At 39.1% G+C, this 17,363-nt stretch overlaps 1 protein-coding gene across 1 annotated transcript in view; it reads left to right on the top strand.

Annotated features, from left to right (window-relative positions):
• nup214 (nucleoporin 214) overlaps positions 1-15,551 on the top strand; it is a 79,208-nt gene extending 63,657 nt beyond the window's left edge. The window contains exons 31-34 of the mRNA XM_036580651.1: positions 2,919-3,090; positions 10,270-10,409; positions 13,642-13,675; positions 14,489-15,551. Of these exons, the coding sequence (XP_036436544.1) occupies positions 2,919-3,090; positions 10,270-10,409; positions 13,642-13,675; positions 14,489-14,525 (383 nt within the window). The 3' untranslated portion in view covers positions 14,526-15,551. The remainder of the gene's footprint in view (positions 1-2,918; positions 3,091-10,269; positions 10,410-13,641; positions 13,676-14,488) is intronic.
• Positions 15,552-17,363: the final 1,812 nt, after the last annotated feature.

Below are 17,363 nucleotides of genomic sequence, written 5' to 3'. Positions count from 1 at the left end.
ACAGTTTAGTGTTTTATCTTTTGCCATCAACTGAATCTTCATATTCAAGGTTGAATGGATCTCTCGAACTGTAATCGGTGTAATGATATGAATGATGCTGGTGATCCGTCTAGCCTTGGTGAGGGGGATTGTGGGATTTGTGTACAGTGGAGATGAGAATCATAGCATTGGAGTGATGGGTAAAGATCAGGTGCTGAAGGATTAAACATCTGTGTGTATTTCAGCAGCAGCAGAACCTTAGCTGACCCTGACAGCACGCTGCCCTATTGGTGATGCAGCAGCAGTGCTACAGCTCATTTTGTTAATTTGAAAATGAAGTAAAAAGTGAAACTAAATAATTAGTGTGTACTTGCTGAATTTAACATATTGGGGGGAAAAGAGGCAACGTAAAATTTGACCTTAAAAATTCTGGCACATTTTTATTTATTTATTTGTTTATTTATTTATTTATTTATGTATATTTATTATGGTTTTTAAGTAAAGTAAAATTTACAGGATGTGTAAGCTTCCTTTTACTCAGCAACAAAGCATAATTTGAGCAGATTTCGAATTTTTGCATACAGCTGTAATTCGCCCTGAAACATTAGTACTGTACAAAATGGACAAACGCACAAACACGTGGGCTGCTGTGAGACATATTCTAGTCCGTGTTCATGGATAACAGTGTGTCATACAGTATAGGAAGTCTATTAGAGGTTACTGAACAGCTCCACATGGTTTGAGACATGAGCAACGTGGGTATGCGGTTAGCACCATGCTACCTGGTGGAGTTTAAGCTTGGAAGGGAAATGAGGAAAACAAACTTCTCCATTATTGTACCGACATGTTTTGTATATTTTTATTTATTAACTTACTTATTTCACAGATGGAAAGTTTTTCTAACTCTGTTCTCTCACGCTCTGCCTGCTATAAATTCACATCTATCCCAGCTGATCCTTTCACAGTCTCATTTCTGGCCATTAATGGCAGTGATCCAGAGAATGTAATCCAATTACATTAGCTCAATCAATTATTCACTGGGGTGTGCGCGGAGCCTGGCTGTAATTTCAGAGCGGCTCTGAACGCACCCCTCCCTTCTGGGACCAGCGTGAATGGGGTTAGCAATCAATACAGAGCGACAGGAAAACCTTCTGTACAACAGGGCCTCCAGCGTTCATTCAGTCTCGCTGTCTCTGAAGCTTCAGAGAGATCAGTGCTAGAGCCCAGGGCCAGGAGTAACACAGAACCAGCAAGGACACTCAGCAGCCGTGACTCAGCTGATGGGGAGAAAGAAATTACATACATACAGTACAGTAAAGTACAGACTACCTTTGTTTATTTGATGTCCAGTCAAAATGGCCATTAAGTACAAGTTATTCATTTTTCAGGCTCAGACAAAAAGAAAACATTGCACAGAACCTTCAAAAATTAAATACACTATCAGATGTTTGAGTGGTCAGTGTGTCACCTTTATTACAGCTTCCATTCTTTTCAGGAGACTCACTTTCAGTTTCTCTAAGAAATCTGCAGACACACCTCCAAAGTTCAGTCTTAGAAGTTGGTTGATTGTTTTCTGAAGTAATCAAACACATTCAGTGATGTTGAGGTCTGTTCTCTGGAGTGGTCAGTCCATTGTTCAGCTTCTTTGTTTGATGTGTCTCCTTTTCTCAGTGAGGTTCTTCTTGACAGCTACACATCCTTTCAGACCCATAGCGCTGAGTCGTCTTCTCACAGTGGAAGGATGGACAGAAACACCTGTGGATGTTTTCAGATCTGAAGCAGCTTGATTTTCTCCTCTCTCTCAGAGATGAAAGTTTTAAGTGCTGTTTATCTGATGGGCGCAGTTTTGGTGTCTAGCAGGTCTCCCAGGTGGTTGTTAGGAGCCCCATTTTCTCTGGAGCTTTGGATCATTTTTGAGCTCCAGTTTGATAAACCTCCTTGGCCTTTCTCCTTCCTTATGCAGTATCCTTAATGGTTGTTTAAAATGAAAATTAAATAAGTGAACTATGGTCTCTGACATTTGCACTCTGTATATAAATACACATTATTTAATGAAGCGTCGATTAGCCAAACCAAGTGTTGCTCCTGGGTCACTGAAAATGCTCGAACTTGCTTGCTTGCTTTTTAAAGCAGCTCTCTTCTTATATTTTCACTCTTGGTTTGAAAAATTGTGTCCCAAAGTCTGAAAATCAGTGTGGAATATTAGAACAATTGTTACTCCAAGAATGAAGTCATGCTTTGCTGTGCATATGTGAACATGACAAACAACCTCAGACCCCTCTAAACAGACCCACAAATCAACACAGCTCATGCTTATTTGTGCTTTGTAAGAACAAAACCACCCCGGCCTGCTTTGCATTTTGCTGTGTAGTTAAAGAACCTCAAGGCGTACTGTATATACACAGCGACAAGACTGCTGAAAACGACACAGTGCAGTTTTAAAACTCTGAACGGGGACAACAGTCACTGTAATGCAAGTAGTTTAATGCTTTTCTGAAAAGGCAACAAACTATAATATACAGTATAATAAAATGTAAAGTTCAGTAAACAATAATTTAGACCGGAGACGATTCCATGAACAATAGAAACTGTTTAATGGTTTTTAATAGCTTGGCGGCGTTTACTGCACCTTTGAACGTGGCTCACTAATCAGATCTGTTATATGATCAACTTGAACAACACTACCCATAGTTCTTTGTTGCCCTGGTGGGCTCGAAGTCCTAAAGGAGTTTCGGTATGAACAAGTGGTTGAGATCCCATCACTGCTAAAGAGCACCAGAAGGAAAACTCCTTTAAATTTCTGTTTGTGAAAACACCCTAAAATATGGAAAATGGTAAAAATAAGTAAAAGAACCAAGTTTTCAAACTAAGATTCTTATGATTTTTACATACTAATTCTCTGTTTAATTCATCTTCTGTTGTTGGTGTTGTTCCCGCAGCTGGTTTTGGAAGTGCTCCGGTTTTCGGCAGCCCTCCTGCCTTTGGAAGTCCTCCTGCGTTTGGAGGCTCGGCCACTTTCGGCTCCAACCCCTCCTTCAGCAACCCGATAGGCTCTTCACAGGGAAAGGTGTTTGGAGAGGGAACAGCTGCGGCCAGTGTTGGAGGATTTGGGTAAGAGTTTCCACAAATCTGTAGAGATGCTCGTCATACCTAAAGAAACTTGACGAAAATTAACTTACTAATTTATATTAAATTATGTTTATATAAAAACTGATAAATATTAGGACCCATATTACATTTACATTTACGTTTACAGCATTTAGCAGACGCTCTTATCCAGAGCGACTTACAAAAAGTGCTTTGTCTATCCAGAGAAAGTATCTTTGCTAGTTACCAATAGGTTAGAGAGAAAGCCAGTCCTGAGCTCAGATACTGCTAGAAACAGAAAGTCACACCTAGAGAAAAAGGAACAGAGTTAAACATAGAGCAGTGCAATACAATACAATACATAAGTGCAGTACAATACATTACAATCAATACTTAAATACTTAAGTACTTCAATACTTAAATACTTATATTATGGAAAAACATATTTTCCTCTCCTTTTTGAAGTAAGAGTTTTAAGTTATATATTTTGGAAAGGGATAAAGAGAGGTTGGAAAACTGTAAAAGTTTGGGAAGTTCTGCAAAATAAATTACAAATTGGTTCAAAGTCAGAATTGAAATTAATTTTGGACTGTAAACTGACAAACTTCAGACTAAACTTCTTTTGCTTTGAGTGAATCTATACCTTAATTATTTTTATATTATTAAAACAAAGAATTGAACATTCTATTTTGTCACTACCAAAACAGTCATGCTGTTACTTTAGATTTGAGAGAGACTTTAGAGAGATTTTACCAAATGTTTCAGTCGTGACTGTTTCGTGGTGACAGTTTTGGCTCATTTTGAGCAGAAGTCAGAAATTCTACCCACTACATGACAAGCAAACACACCTTTAAACAGCTTTACACATGCATCATAGTATTTTTTATTAAAACACAAACCTCCTTATCTAATTTACATAATTTCAGATTCGGTAGTGACAATTCTTAATGTTAAATACTGATTTTCAATCTTTGGCACACTTTTGCACTGGGATCTACCTGCTCACCATGTGGCCATGTTTAACGGGGATGCAGTCTCACTTCTTGCTTTGAAATGCAGGGGCGTGGCTGAAAACGTGGGACAGAATTTTTTTTTTTTTGAATTAGGTTTAATAAAACAAAATCTTTCAACTTCACTTAGAATGATATCAAGAACATCTTAAACATTGAAGCCTCCTCATAAAAATGTAATGTATTATTTTCACCAAGCCTTTTTAGAATTATGTTATTTTCTTATTATTATTATGTTGTTAAATGTGTTCTTAACGGTAGCCTCACACTCGTCTCTCACACTCGGCTTTGAGAGTTGACGAGGTCAGCATCTAAATTTATCAAATTCGGACGCCTCTGCTGCTCCTCGTCCTCGTTTCTGTCGTCACCCCACAATTATCGTATTTTCCCATGATGAGTTTTTTCCTGTTGGCTGTTTCTTCCATCATAACATGTAGATCTTGTTTGCTAACATTTTTTAATATTTTATTTGATGTTTCCCCCCCATTTTTCTCCTCTGAGTGGATTAAACTAAATAACAGAAATAACAGGTAATACAAATTCAAAATGTATCTTGTGTCATTCATGGTATGAAGATTGAATGATGATTTCTTAAGAAAATAAGACTATCTTAAGAGAATATTTGAGAGGTTTTTCCTTTCGAAAACTGCGTTTAAGAACATTCTTATGAACTTCAAAGTGTTTGTCTTCACAAGTTTTTTCCTAAGAAAGCATTCTTGAACCTGGCCCTGTGTTTTGAGACAGACACCTCCCAGTAGAAAATTCCCTGTAAATGATGATTTTGTATATATTAAGCTTATTACTGTCTCTATTAATACCTTGGATCTAAGTGGATTACGACATAATCCTTATAAATATCTCAGCTCTGAACACTTTTTTAAGTAGTTTTTACTGTGGGAGCACAGTTTGAACTCACTCAGTAGAATTTGTAGGGAAGCACGACACCATTAGATCAGCTGCTCTTGTGAGGTCATGTGCAGAGTGTTTTAGGGTGGCAGGTAATCTGGTAACACCTCAGAGATACATGCAGTTTTAAATTCATTGTTTTGGAATATCATGAAAACTTATGGATTTACACATATCTGCCTATTCAGACTACAAAATCTTAAGCCTGGCCACTCACACTGAAATTATAAGGAGTGTTTCAACTCAGACAGGCCAGCCAATCAGAACAGTGCTCATTTACATATATCAGTCTTAAAGGCCCAGCCAAACAGCTTAGCAGCCGCCTGGGATTTCATAGCAGCGGCGTAGCAACATCTTAGCAACCACCTGGGATAACCTAGCAACACCTTAGCAACCAAATGGGATTTCATAGCAACGACTTCATCAGGCTGAGTTAATTTATTCACAAACTTTCCCCTTCTAGCTTTGTTGGTGTTGCTTTTTAAAGGTATTTGTAGGTTAGATGTGTTTTTGTCAGAACAGCCACACTTTTGATTTTCTAGACTTAAAGTATTTCAGTTTTTAAGCTTAAAGAAGTCTTAGATAGAATAGTTTGTCTTGTAAAGTGTACATTAAGAGGATAGCTAATCAGAACAGAGCTTTCTCAACCTCTTTTCATGCTCAAATGGATGAAAAGAGGTTGAGAAATGTTCATGTAAAAGTGAGTTATGACATAAAAAATCACCTTAAAAAATCAGAAGAATAATGTAGGAAATGGGCCCTTTAGAAGAGAGAAATAACCCAGAAGATTATTCCATTAGATAGACACCCAACCTGCCAAGTAGATGCATTGTTATTGTGTTCAGGGCTGCATAATACATTGTGAATCATTATTGTGATATTAGCCTCTGCACAAAATATTGCGCTATGCTAATGAGTGTTTGATAAACAGCAGAAACTTCAAATGCGTGCTGTGCGAATACGCTCCACTCAGTCTCGGCTGTCCTGTGAGAGTTCTGATGAATCACAGTAATTCACATAGTCCGACGTATCTAACACATCATGCCGCAACATTTTATGTCACATAGCAGTATTAAATATAAAGGGAGAAACTGCAGCTGCCATTTTTGTATTTGTATTTACACAAAAGTCCATATATGAAAACTAGGCTGCAAAAACTGGCCGTTTTGCCCCAACCATTCAATTTATGATTGAAATGATAAGGAGTGTTTTTGCTGTTTCAATGACATACAATACAGGGCAGGCAATCAGAGCAGAGCTCATTTACGTACATCAGTCAAGGCAAAGTAACGAAAACAATCTGTCTAATTCTAAGAATTGGAGATGTTGAAATAAGTCAAACTGTTTTTGAAACATAAATGTGCACAAATGTCTTAAGTAAATCTCAAGGACATCAAGAAAAATGTGAGCTGTGTGCTCTTCAATTCGTGACTGTTGCTCAGAGTTGGGTTTTAGGTTGTTTTTTTCTTTTTTGTTCCCTACACAGAATATCAGAATTTAAGAGTTTAAGCCTATTAAATTTTTCAGACCATGCCAAATGGCGAGGTAAATCAAATGTATTAGGAAGGGAAGGGCGTTCATCCTCTTATGGTGGGAAAGCTAAATCCATGTTATTCACATAAACAACAAAAAATTTGTTATACCTCCTCAAAGATTGCTGTGTTCAGTGTTTAACGAATGATGAAACCTTGATTCTTTGCTCTTGTCATGTACAGGCATGTGCAGAATTCACCTGTCAGAGAAATGCATATTCCTATAAACCTCAAACTTATCAGTCATAATATAGTTAGTTAAATCTGTGAAATTACATCAGTAATCTTTAAATATCTGTATGTCTGGTCTGAATCTGAAGGCCTAGTGAAGCAAATATTAGTAACACCAATACTACAACCACTTTTTGTTTTTAATAATTTCATTTTTAATGTTATTTTTACATTTTTGTAGTTTATATGGTAACATTTATAGGCCGCTACTATAGAAAACTGAATTTTCAGCACTTTTTTAGCAGAGAGGTTGATACAGCTTGCGAACATTTGTTAAAATGGAGTCCATATATGGAAACGGAGCTACAAAAACAATCCATTTTAGATTGATGCTTTTTTTGTGTCATAAAAATCAATGTATTTACGTATACATACCTATTCAGTCAACGGCAGTTCAGCCCTGCCCATCCACAGTGAAGTTATAAGGAGTGTTTTAGCCCAGCCTGCTTTTGCGAATGAAGCACAGCCAATTAAAACAGAAGCCATTTGCATATATATCAGTCTCAAAGGCTCATCAGCAAAAACAGTTTGCTTAGTTCTAGGACATAGGGAGGTTAAAAAAATGTCAGAAAAAAGAATTATGGCTTATTTTGGTACATAAACCAATACAAATCATGCAAAAAATGACAATGAGAAAAAGATGGGCCCTTTAAATGATGAACAAAATCAGTCCACCAGCCCTTTAATATCACATCTGGTGGAAATTCTCCACCAGATTCTTCTGTAGAGCTCAGCTGCGTGACCTTTTAACCTTGGAGGATTTTAATGCTTTGGCTTTCTTCACGATTGGCTTATTCTCCCGTATTCTCCCTCTCTGGCATCCTGGAGAGCCACGTGAAGGCGTTCGGGCCGGGTGATGCCAAGCCCACAACGACGCCATGGGTGCAGAGGCTAGATTATAGGAAGATAATCCTGGGGTCATGTGCCTGGCTGTGATGCAGATTATGCTGGCACCCATATTACAACCCAGACACACGCAAACACCTCAGCCTCAGAGAGATAAGAAACGGCCTGTGTTTGTCTGTGCTTTGTTGGGCACAACCGAAAACAGCCACTTTTTCTTCCCTCAATCTCTCCTGTGTTGTAATCTGGCCTGCCTGAGGTTTTCATTTGGTGATGAGGCTGTAAAGTGGCAGGAGCCCCACAGGGCTTAGGGCATTTTTCCTGACTTAGTGTGGCTTCAGGCGCTTGTTTTTTGTGTGAATTTACACTTCAGCTCACGTAAAAGCCCCAAAAAGTCTTAGAATCAGGGGAAAAAGGTTCATTCTGCCCTTCTTTTCTTTTAAAGGGCTTATATCCTGGGAATCACACATTTTTCTTGCTAATAATACTGTCCTAACAACAAGCAAGCATTCAAATGTTGTATCGTCTTGCATCACAAAGCCTTCAGGATGTCTAATCTGGAAACACAAGTGCGTTCATCAAGTGAAAACATGAACAGATCACAGACAGGTCAGAAAACAGCAGCTTTACTGATGGAGCTGTCCAGCTGTGCTTTTCGGACATTGTTTTAACTGACTAGCTAGTTAACTTCCTCTCCAAAGTGTTTACTGGAAGGGTTGTAGAGATCCTCCCCCCTTTCATGGATGCTTTTCTCCTCATCTGTTTTGAGGTGAAATGGCAGAGCGACACAACACGTCAAACATTGAAATGGGGCTTCTATCAAAAACGGTGTATTGCGCTCTGCAGCTCACAGGTAATGTAGACAGATTCATTGATGGCAATGGAAGCAGTTTGGTTTTAAACATTTAGCCTACAACAGTTTAGCTCCACCCACTCATGCTAAAGTTATAAGGAGTGTCTAAGACTACTTTTTGAATGAGCCTTTTAGCAACAACCTGGGATACCAAAGCAAAGGCAAAGCAACATATTAGCAACCACCTGGGCTAACACCAACAGACTAGCAACAACTTAGCAACCACTTGGAATACCATAGCAACAGCCAAACACCTTGGCAACCTCCTGGGATTCCATAGCAGCAGCCATGCAACATCTTAGTGACCACCTGGGCTAACACCAACGGAATAGCAACGACTTAGCAACCATCTGGGATACCGTAGCAACAGGCAAACACCATAGCAACCACCTGGGATTCCATAGCAGCGGCCTAGCAACATCTTAGCAACCACCTGGGACAACACCAACAGACTAGCAACAACTTGGCAACCACCTGGGATACCCTAGCAACAGCCAAACACCTTAGCAACCTCTTGTGATTCCATAGTAGTGGCCAAGCAGCATCTTACTGACCACCTGGGATAACATAGCAACACCTTAGCAACCGAATGGGATTTCATAGCAACAGCTTCATTAAGCCAACGTTCCCCTTGGTTTAAAACGTGTTGCTTTTTAAATGTATTTGTAAGTGAGACGTGTTTTTGTCAGAACAGCCATACTTTGATTTTGTATAATTGAAATATCTTAGTTTTTAAGAAATCTTGAAAGAGTTATTTGTCTTGTAAAGTGTAGATTAAGAGGCCGTTTCTATACATCAGAGCAGTTCAGATTTGTATTGAACAATTATTGTGTGGAAAATTGGCCCCTTCTGAACAGCCGCGTCCCCGATAACAGCAGCACAGCCTCGATTTAGCTCTGTCCTTGTTTAGCACCAGCAATCGTCCAGTTTGACCTATTAGTTGACAGGAAGGTCAGTGCCAAATATTGGCTCCCATATTGGGGTCGGAGGTGAATGGTATTTTTGTCCAGCCTTTCCGCCTGACACCTATATTTGATAAAGGGGAGGGGCTGGTGTCTCTGTCATTCTTTCTCTCTCTCTCTCTCTCTCTCTCTCTCTCTCTCTCTCTCTGACTCTCCTTCTCCCTTTCTCTATTCTCTTGATGTCATTGTAAGTTTAATTTATTAAATTCATTCAGAAGTATTTTTTTTGGCTCGTAAGTTTTAATGCATACATTTATATGAACAGTGCTATGCAAAAGTTATCAAATACAAGTTTTTAGGAAATATTTATGAGAGATAGATAATCCACTTGTGTATAGAAGGAGAAAGTCAAAAGAAAAATAGGTGGAAAAACGAGTCAAAAAAGTGATTAAAATCTACAGAGAAATTGGGACTCCTAACAACCACCTGGAAGAACTGTTAGACACCAAAACTGCCCCCATCAGATAAACAGCACTTAAAGCTTTCATCTTTGAGAGAGAGGAGAAAATCAAGCTGCTTCAGATCTGAAAACATCCACAGGTGTTTCTGTCCATCCTTCCACTGTGAGAAGACGACTCAGCGCTGTGGGTCTGAAAGGATGTGTAGCTTTACTGAGAAAAGGAAATAGAAAAATGTTGTTGAAAGATGTTGTTGAATAAGGTTTCAAATTTGTAATTGGGATTTCTTGAATGGTGAGAAGCAAAAAGTGCAACTTCTAAGACAGAACTTTGGAGGTGTGTCTGCAGATTTCTTCGAGAAACTATAAATGAGTCTCCTAAAAAAAAGAATGGAAGCTGTAATACATGTAAAGAGTGACGCATTGAATACTGAAAAAGTCTAATTCATATTTTTCTTTTCACTTGCAGGTTTGCCTCTCCATCCAGCGCCCCCACCTTCGGCGCTTTGGCTAATCAGAGCAGCGCCCCGTCTTTCGGCGGCCTGGCTCAGCAGAACCCAGGGTTCGGAGCCCAGAGCCCCGGCTTCTCGGCCTTCGGCTCTTCTGGAGGTGAGTTTCACACTGAAACGCCACATCGCCGTCTGCCTGAGTGATGGCTCTGTTTTCACAGTCAACAGCCATGTTAAAGTTTATAGGGTTTGTCTGAGCAGCAAGTAATGGACCGTCTGAAAGATTTAACGCCTCTGGCCTGTTTCCATGCACTGAATCCTTTCTCAGTCTCAATCTTTGGCAGAAATGGTGTTTTGGAGCTTTGTAATTTATAGATTGTGATTCTTTTGATAAATTGTATAAAGGCTGCGGTGCTGTCTTTATTGATTATTTTAGTTATTCTATTGTCTACCTATTATTTTGATGATATCCAGTGTATTTCACGTACATATCTGCTGATACCAAAGCCAATATTATGTGTACAGATTACAGATGCAGTAAAATGAATAAAAAATCAGCAGAATTCAATCAATTCCATGAAATAACATGAAATATCAGCCAGATCCAGATCTCTGTTTGGTGGCAGTATGATTCTGATATCATCACGCATCCGTAATTTTGACGATTTATCAAATAGTCAGTTGTTTTTAAAAAGGCCAAATAATAAAAATGGAGTTTAATGAAAACTAACAATGAACGGCCTTTCAATGATCGCAGAGCATACTGGAAAACGATTAGCAAGGGAACACACTTTTGTTAATTTGTCCTACAAGGCAGCCAGCTTCAGATGACCTCAGTGTTTTGTATTCTCAACAGACAATAGAGAATAAAGTCGTGTCATTCTGTAGTCGGAGTCATGCCCATATTAGGAACACCGGGTCTAAGCTGTTTTTCTCTTTGGCAAAAATAAATGGCTTTTTCAAAAATCATTGCATTCATGCTACATGCAGGCTAACACTGCTGCACACTGAATAAACATCAATATGTTAGTGATTTTTGCACCGATTAAGGGAATTTAACTACTCATTGGATTGTACATTACATTTTAACTATGGTAAAATCAGCACGTGGGCTCTTATGGCTTACTCCTTTAGTGTTGTCAGAGGTGCTACCTCTTCAGGAGGTCACATGAACCCACAGTCAGCTGCTCTCCTAAGTATTATTTTTACCCTCCAAGTGCTGGAAGACTGGGTGTGGAGTTCTTGAACCATGAAACAAAAGGAGAAGCAGACTGAAACGATTTTGTTTTCGCAATGCAAGAATCAATTGCACCACAAAACAAGTGTCCACATATGCACAGAGAACCATGACTTGGCGCTCTGAGACCACTTGAGACGCTGAAAGTGTGAAAACGCCCTGAGAAAGAGCAGTAGGAGGTCTTAAAATGATAATAATCGTCATGCAAACTAATCACTGCTGCTTCATGGAGAAGGTGAAATTTAATTTGTTTTTGATTATCTCTTCTTTTAATAAGATGTGCCAAAACACAGTTGAGAGATTAATGGAAACAGCCAGAACATTTTGTGGATTATTTTGCCTTAGCCTCAACTTTCACGCCTCCCATTGTGCCGTGTAATAATGAGCGAATCAAAGGGAAACAAATAAGCATGTCTGAAGCGCTGCCAGAGGAATTGCCCAGTCCCTCAAGGAAACGCTTAGCAAGCCTCAGTGCTCTTCCCATTAGCCTGAAGTAAATATCAATTACAGCACAAGCTCTCTGTCTGCCTCTTCTCTGTGCTGTGTTCTGGCATGGCCGTGCATTTGAAGTGCACTAAGTGCTGGGTTTCTTTATTAACCCACATTCAGCGCTGGCCCTGTGCTGAGCGCCCAGAATAAATCAGCTGGATGGCCCATTTTTAAACGAAGTGTGGAGAACAAACCTGAAAATCCACATCTCCCACTTTTGCCTCATTTACTCCAAATGTGTCACTGCTGCCTGCGTTTAGTGTTTGGTCCACCAAACACAGACGTTCACTACAAAAAACAAACATTGACAACCAAACACCATCAGTGACAACCCCAGCATTGTCCACCACACAACAGAATTTTCTAACCAAACACCAATCCTGTCTACCAAAGACTGACTCTGTTCACCAAACACTAGCATTGTCATGAAAACACCAATTCTTGCCACCATACCCAAACACCGACAACCAGACACTGCCAGTGACAACCATACACCAGCATTCCCGATCAAACGCAGGCATTCTTCACCAACATTGTTCTTCAAACTTTTCTCCAGCAAACACCAACGTTGTCTTCTGAACACCAATATTTTCCAGCAAGCACCAACATTGTCCTCCAAACACCAGTATTCTCCAACAAACACCAACATTGTACTCCAAACACCAGTATTCTCCAACAAACACCAACATTGTCCTCCAAACACCAGTATTCTCCAGCAAACACCAACATTGTCCTCCAAACACCAGTATTTTCCAGCAAGCACTAACATTGTCCTCCAAACACCAGTATTCTCCAACAAACACCAACATTGTCCTCCAAACACCAGTATTCTCCAGCAAACACCATCATTGTCCTCCAAACACCAGTATTTTCCAGCAAGCACTAACATTGTCCTCCAAACACCAGTATTCTCCAACAAACACCAACATTGTACTCCAAACACCAGTATTCTCCAACAAACACCAACATTGTCCTCCAAACACCAGTATTCTCCAGCAAACACCATCATTGTCCTCCAAACACCAGTATTTTCCAGCAAGCACTAACATTGTCCTCCAAACACCAGTACTCTCCAGAAAACACAATCCGTGTCCTCCAAACTCCAACATTGTCCTCCAAACACCAGTATTTTCCAGCAAACACCAACGTTGTCCTACCAACACCAGTATTCTCCAGCAAACATCAACAGTGTCTTCCAAACACCAATATGCTCCATCAAATGCCAACTTTGTCTTCCAGATGCGAGCATTGTCCAGCAAACAGCAGAATGCTCCTCAAGACACTAGCAAATACCAGTATTCCAACATTGGCAGCTTTAGTTTATTCTACAGAGGCGCACAAACCAAATGGGTGAGTTAATTATAGACGTCGCGCAGTCAGACGCAGGTACGGTACAGTGGGCTGGCATGCTTTGCGCCTCTGTACCACTGTAGATGTTGCTGAATGTCAGCCGCTGTCGTGGTAAATCTGCACACTGGTAATTTTGCTCTACACGCTGTAATTAATTACTGCAACACTTCAGACGGTCACGGCAGAGATATCTTTAAAATCTATTCTGGTTTATGTTGAAGAGGCACAAGTGAAATGTGTTCAGTTTAATGCAGGAAAAAATCATGATATACTGTTTTTCTTTTTTAAACCATGTTCCTTATTTGTTTGTTTGAAGGTTTCGGAGGCTTCGGGAGTCCAAGCACCAATCAGTAAGTCCCACTTGGTATATCTAACACAGAAGAGCCTTTGACATGGCCTGGCACATTGTTCTTTATCTGACTAGAAATATGTAGACTGTTGAACAGTTACTCTTATCAGTATTACCTTAATCTCACTTCTCTGCTGAGCACTCTTACATTCAGAGTGGAAAATGTGTTCACTTATGCTGAACTCTGGGAAATCAGGAGTCTAAATAAAGTTAAATAAGCAAACTTCGGTTTTTAAACCTTTATCTGGTCTCAATATTAGAAGATTAATAATTAGAAGATTACAAAGAACATTAAGTTTGTTATGCCAACCTTATTGACCTTTCCATGTTCTACACTTAAAGATGGTTCTTCAAAGGGTTCTTTAGTAAAGACAGTAGTTCGATATTGAACCATGAACACTCAAAGAGCCATTTGTATGCCTAACTGGTTCTTTGCATCGTGAAATGATTCTTCAGATTAATGGAGAATGTGTTGTATATGGTTCTGTGTAGCACCAAAAAGGGCTCTGCTGTTGTACAGTGTAGCTCACTAGTGTAGCGTTTTAAACTGGAAGCTCCATTGGTATGTCAAGACTTTACTGACATCCATTTGATCGAATTGGATTTGTGACTGCCTGCCAAATCTAGCAACAGTTGCTGTGAAAGAATGCGCTTGTGGGCGGAGCATGTAGGGATAACAGTCCATCAATGATGACAAAAAACAATGGCATGGACATTGAATTACTAACTTTCCTAATTAGAAAGCAGAAAAATGATGTTTGTAAATGCAGCTGATTCACCCTTTTGTGTTTTTCTCATTTTTTCCGTGTTCCAGGTCCGGTAATCAAACCTTTGGTGGCTGGAGAGGTTAGCTTTTGGGACAACCTGCCAGGGTTCTCACCATCTATCATCACACCTTGGCGTTTAGGAAAGGGAAGAAGGTTGACGTGAACTGACAGCATGTTAAATCACACTGACAATGTGCGGGACTGCTTAAAGATAAAAGGACTAGCTCTGTTATAAAAAAGCTAATACTGCTAACATTTTATGAAAGCACTGCAGAATGATATTGTGGCAAGTGAAATCATCTCAGATTCACTTTATATTTCTTACATTTCTCATTATTAAGTGAATATTATATTGTGTTAATACTATGTGTATTAGAGTTATTCAACTTTTATAGAGATTTTTCATATGTTTTAAGAAATTTATACTGTGAAATTATTGCATTGGCAGATGCTTATTTTAAGCAGGATTTGGGCAAGCAAGCAAAATTATATGCCAATGGAATAAGAATTTCACCTCATGAAATTTCTTAAAACAAGTAAAATGCCGAGAAATAGGTTGTATAATTTTTTATATTATTATTAAAAGTAGAAATAAACTGTGTGATATTCTTAAAACAAACTTGTGATGAGAAATAAATATCTATAAAAGAGATACTTGATTATTTCTCTCTCCATTGTATCATTATGCAGTGAGTGAATAGGCACTGATTAGCATGTTATGTTTGCCATATTATCCAGAGAATAAACACTCACTTCTGCCGTAGTTTGGTGGTCAGTAGTTAATTTTGGTCAAGCTGTTGATACTTCTGCTTCAAGATATAACATAGTGAAGGAGTCAGATTCCTCTTTTCTCTCTGGGATTCATCTCTTCTTTTTCTCTTTCTGAATACATTAAGTCCCAAAGCAGTGAAAAATAGTGAGGGTTCTATGAAAGTATTTTTCAGTAAATATGTCCAGCGTGAAGAAATAATTGGAGATTCTTTCTGTTCCAGAAATGTTTACAGTTTTCAGCTTAAATGTAATGAAATAGATGAGCTCTGTTTTTTTCATTGGGAGATATATTTTAAACATGGAAATACAAGCAAATAAACTTGGCTGATATCGGTCTCACTTTGCAGTTGTGATTATTTATTTGTTTATTAACAATGTCTCATTGCAAAACTAGCTTTATCAACTGTTTATTTCTTTCTTTTCTTCCTTTTTTGTATTTTAACAAATGACTTTGGACCTGTAAGTCTAATACTTTATTAACTGTAGTCATCATAACAACAGATGTAGGCAGCAAGATAAGCAGAAATGACTCCAAGCTCTCTAGTATAGATATTAAATTGTATGAATGCTTAGTATGGGCCCCTTTAATATCAGTGCCTGTGAGGAACGCTTGCATTCTCCGAGCCATTTATTTTCCAAATGCCAGCCAGGCTGTGATGGAGAATGTCATTGTCACCCAGGTCCTTATCTCCCTTCTCTTACTGCAGTGGAATTGGGAGCCGCTAACAGGAATGTTCTGGTCACTCCGTGTGACCCGCAGAGGCTTCATATCTCCACTTCATTCTCTGCCTGGACTGCACCGTGTTTTGCACGTCAGACAGCTAATACTGTGGCTGTTTTGTTGTTTTTGTCGTTCATCATCACTAGCTAGGTTCACATCCGCAAATGTTTATATATATTTTGTCATGTTGAATAAAACGGACTTGACAGAAACCAAGAAATCTGAATAAAATAACCAAACATTGCAAGAAAGATGCAATGGATAAACCTTTTTGCTGCTGAAAAGATGACACAATAAAAATATTACGATGGAAATGTGTTTGCCAAATAAGTGACGGAAAAATGAACAGGAAAAAGTCTTCAGGTATTTCCGTTTTGCGTCCGTAGCTACCAGGGCCGGTTTTTGAGGAGCCTGGCCACTTCCTGTTTCCCCTGTTATATCAAAAACAGGACTGTAAAACAGCAGAGGGCTTCCGCGAGCAAGTCCTCAATAAATGGGGGTAAAAGGAGCTAAACGGCTAAAAACAAAAAGTTAAAATAGTTTCTAATCACTCACCCAGAACTTCCCTTTAATTTTAGTCAAAGTAGAATGATGCATTTCACTAAAAAAGCAAAGAAAACTCTACAGCAAACGGGTTTTGGGCAGCAGAACACAGGCATTACTGCTACCGAGTGCTGATTGGTTGGTGAGGGGGGCAGCTCATTGGCTGTTTGCTCTCACTGACGTCATGAACGTACATAAGGCACCATTTTAAAATCCTAAAACTCGAGTTTAAAAGCTCTTTAAAAATATAACAATATTGTTGAAATGTTTTATGCTATTTGGTGTTCAGGGAATCAATGTATTCTTTTACATTAAAGGTTGAAACCTTTATAAACTATGATTTTGCTCAAATGTTAATATTTGAGCCATCAACCCATATTAACCCATTCATTTTGGACCCGCTCAGGAGCGCCCTCTAGTGTTTGAGAAACCTGGAAGACATTACAGAGAGGTAATTCTCCTCTCTCTGGTAGCTAGAAAACATGGCAGGGAGCAGCTGGGTACCAGTGTACTGCTGAAAAAGTAATGTGTGCCTTTATTTTATCAAAGAAAAAACAGTAAACAGACAGAAGCTGTTGAGGCTGATATCGAGTCGTTGAGTTTCTCTGTGTTCTGTCTTTGCACTCGACACAAAATACAGCAATAAAATTAAGAAATTAAACAAAACAGCAATGGAAGGAACGTTTAAAGTCTTCTCCTGAATGTTCAACCAGCTTCTAAGACTGAACTTTGGAGGTGTGGCTGCAGATTTCTTTGAGAAGCTGAAAGTGGGTCTCCTGAAAAGAACGGAAGCTGTAATAAAGGTACAGAGTGGCACACTAAACTAGCGGTCGGCAACATGCGGCTCTTTTACTGCCCTGTTGCGGCTCCACAGCAGAATTAGACTT

The sequence above is a fragment of the Colossoma macropomum genome, unplaced genomic scaffold (assembly GCF_904425465.1).
Source record: "Colossoma macropomum unplaced genomic scaffold, Colossoma_macropomum, whole genome shotgun sequence".
In the NCBI taxonomy this organism is placed as follows: Eukaryota; Metazoa; Chordata; class Actinopteri; order Characiformes; family Serrasalmidae; genus Colossoma; species Colossoma macropomum.
Note: the sequence above shows the minus strand (reverse complement) of the source record. Positions and strands in the feature narration are given on the sequence as shown.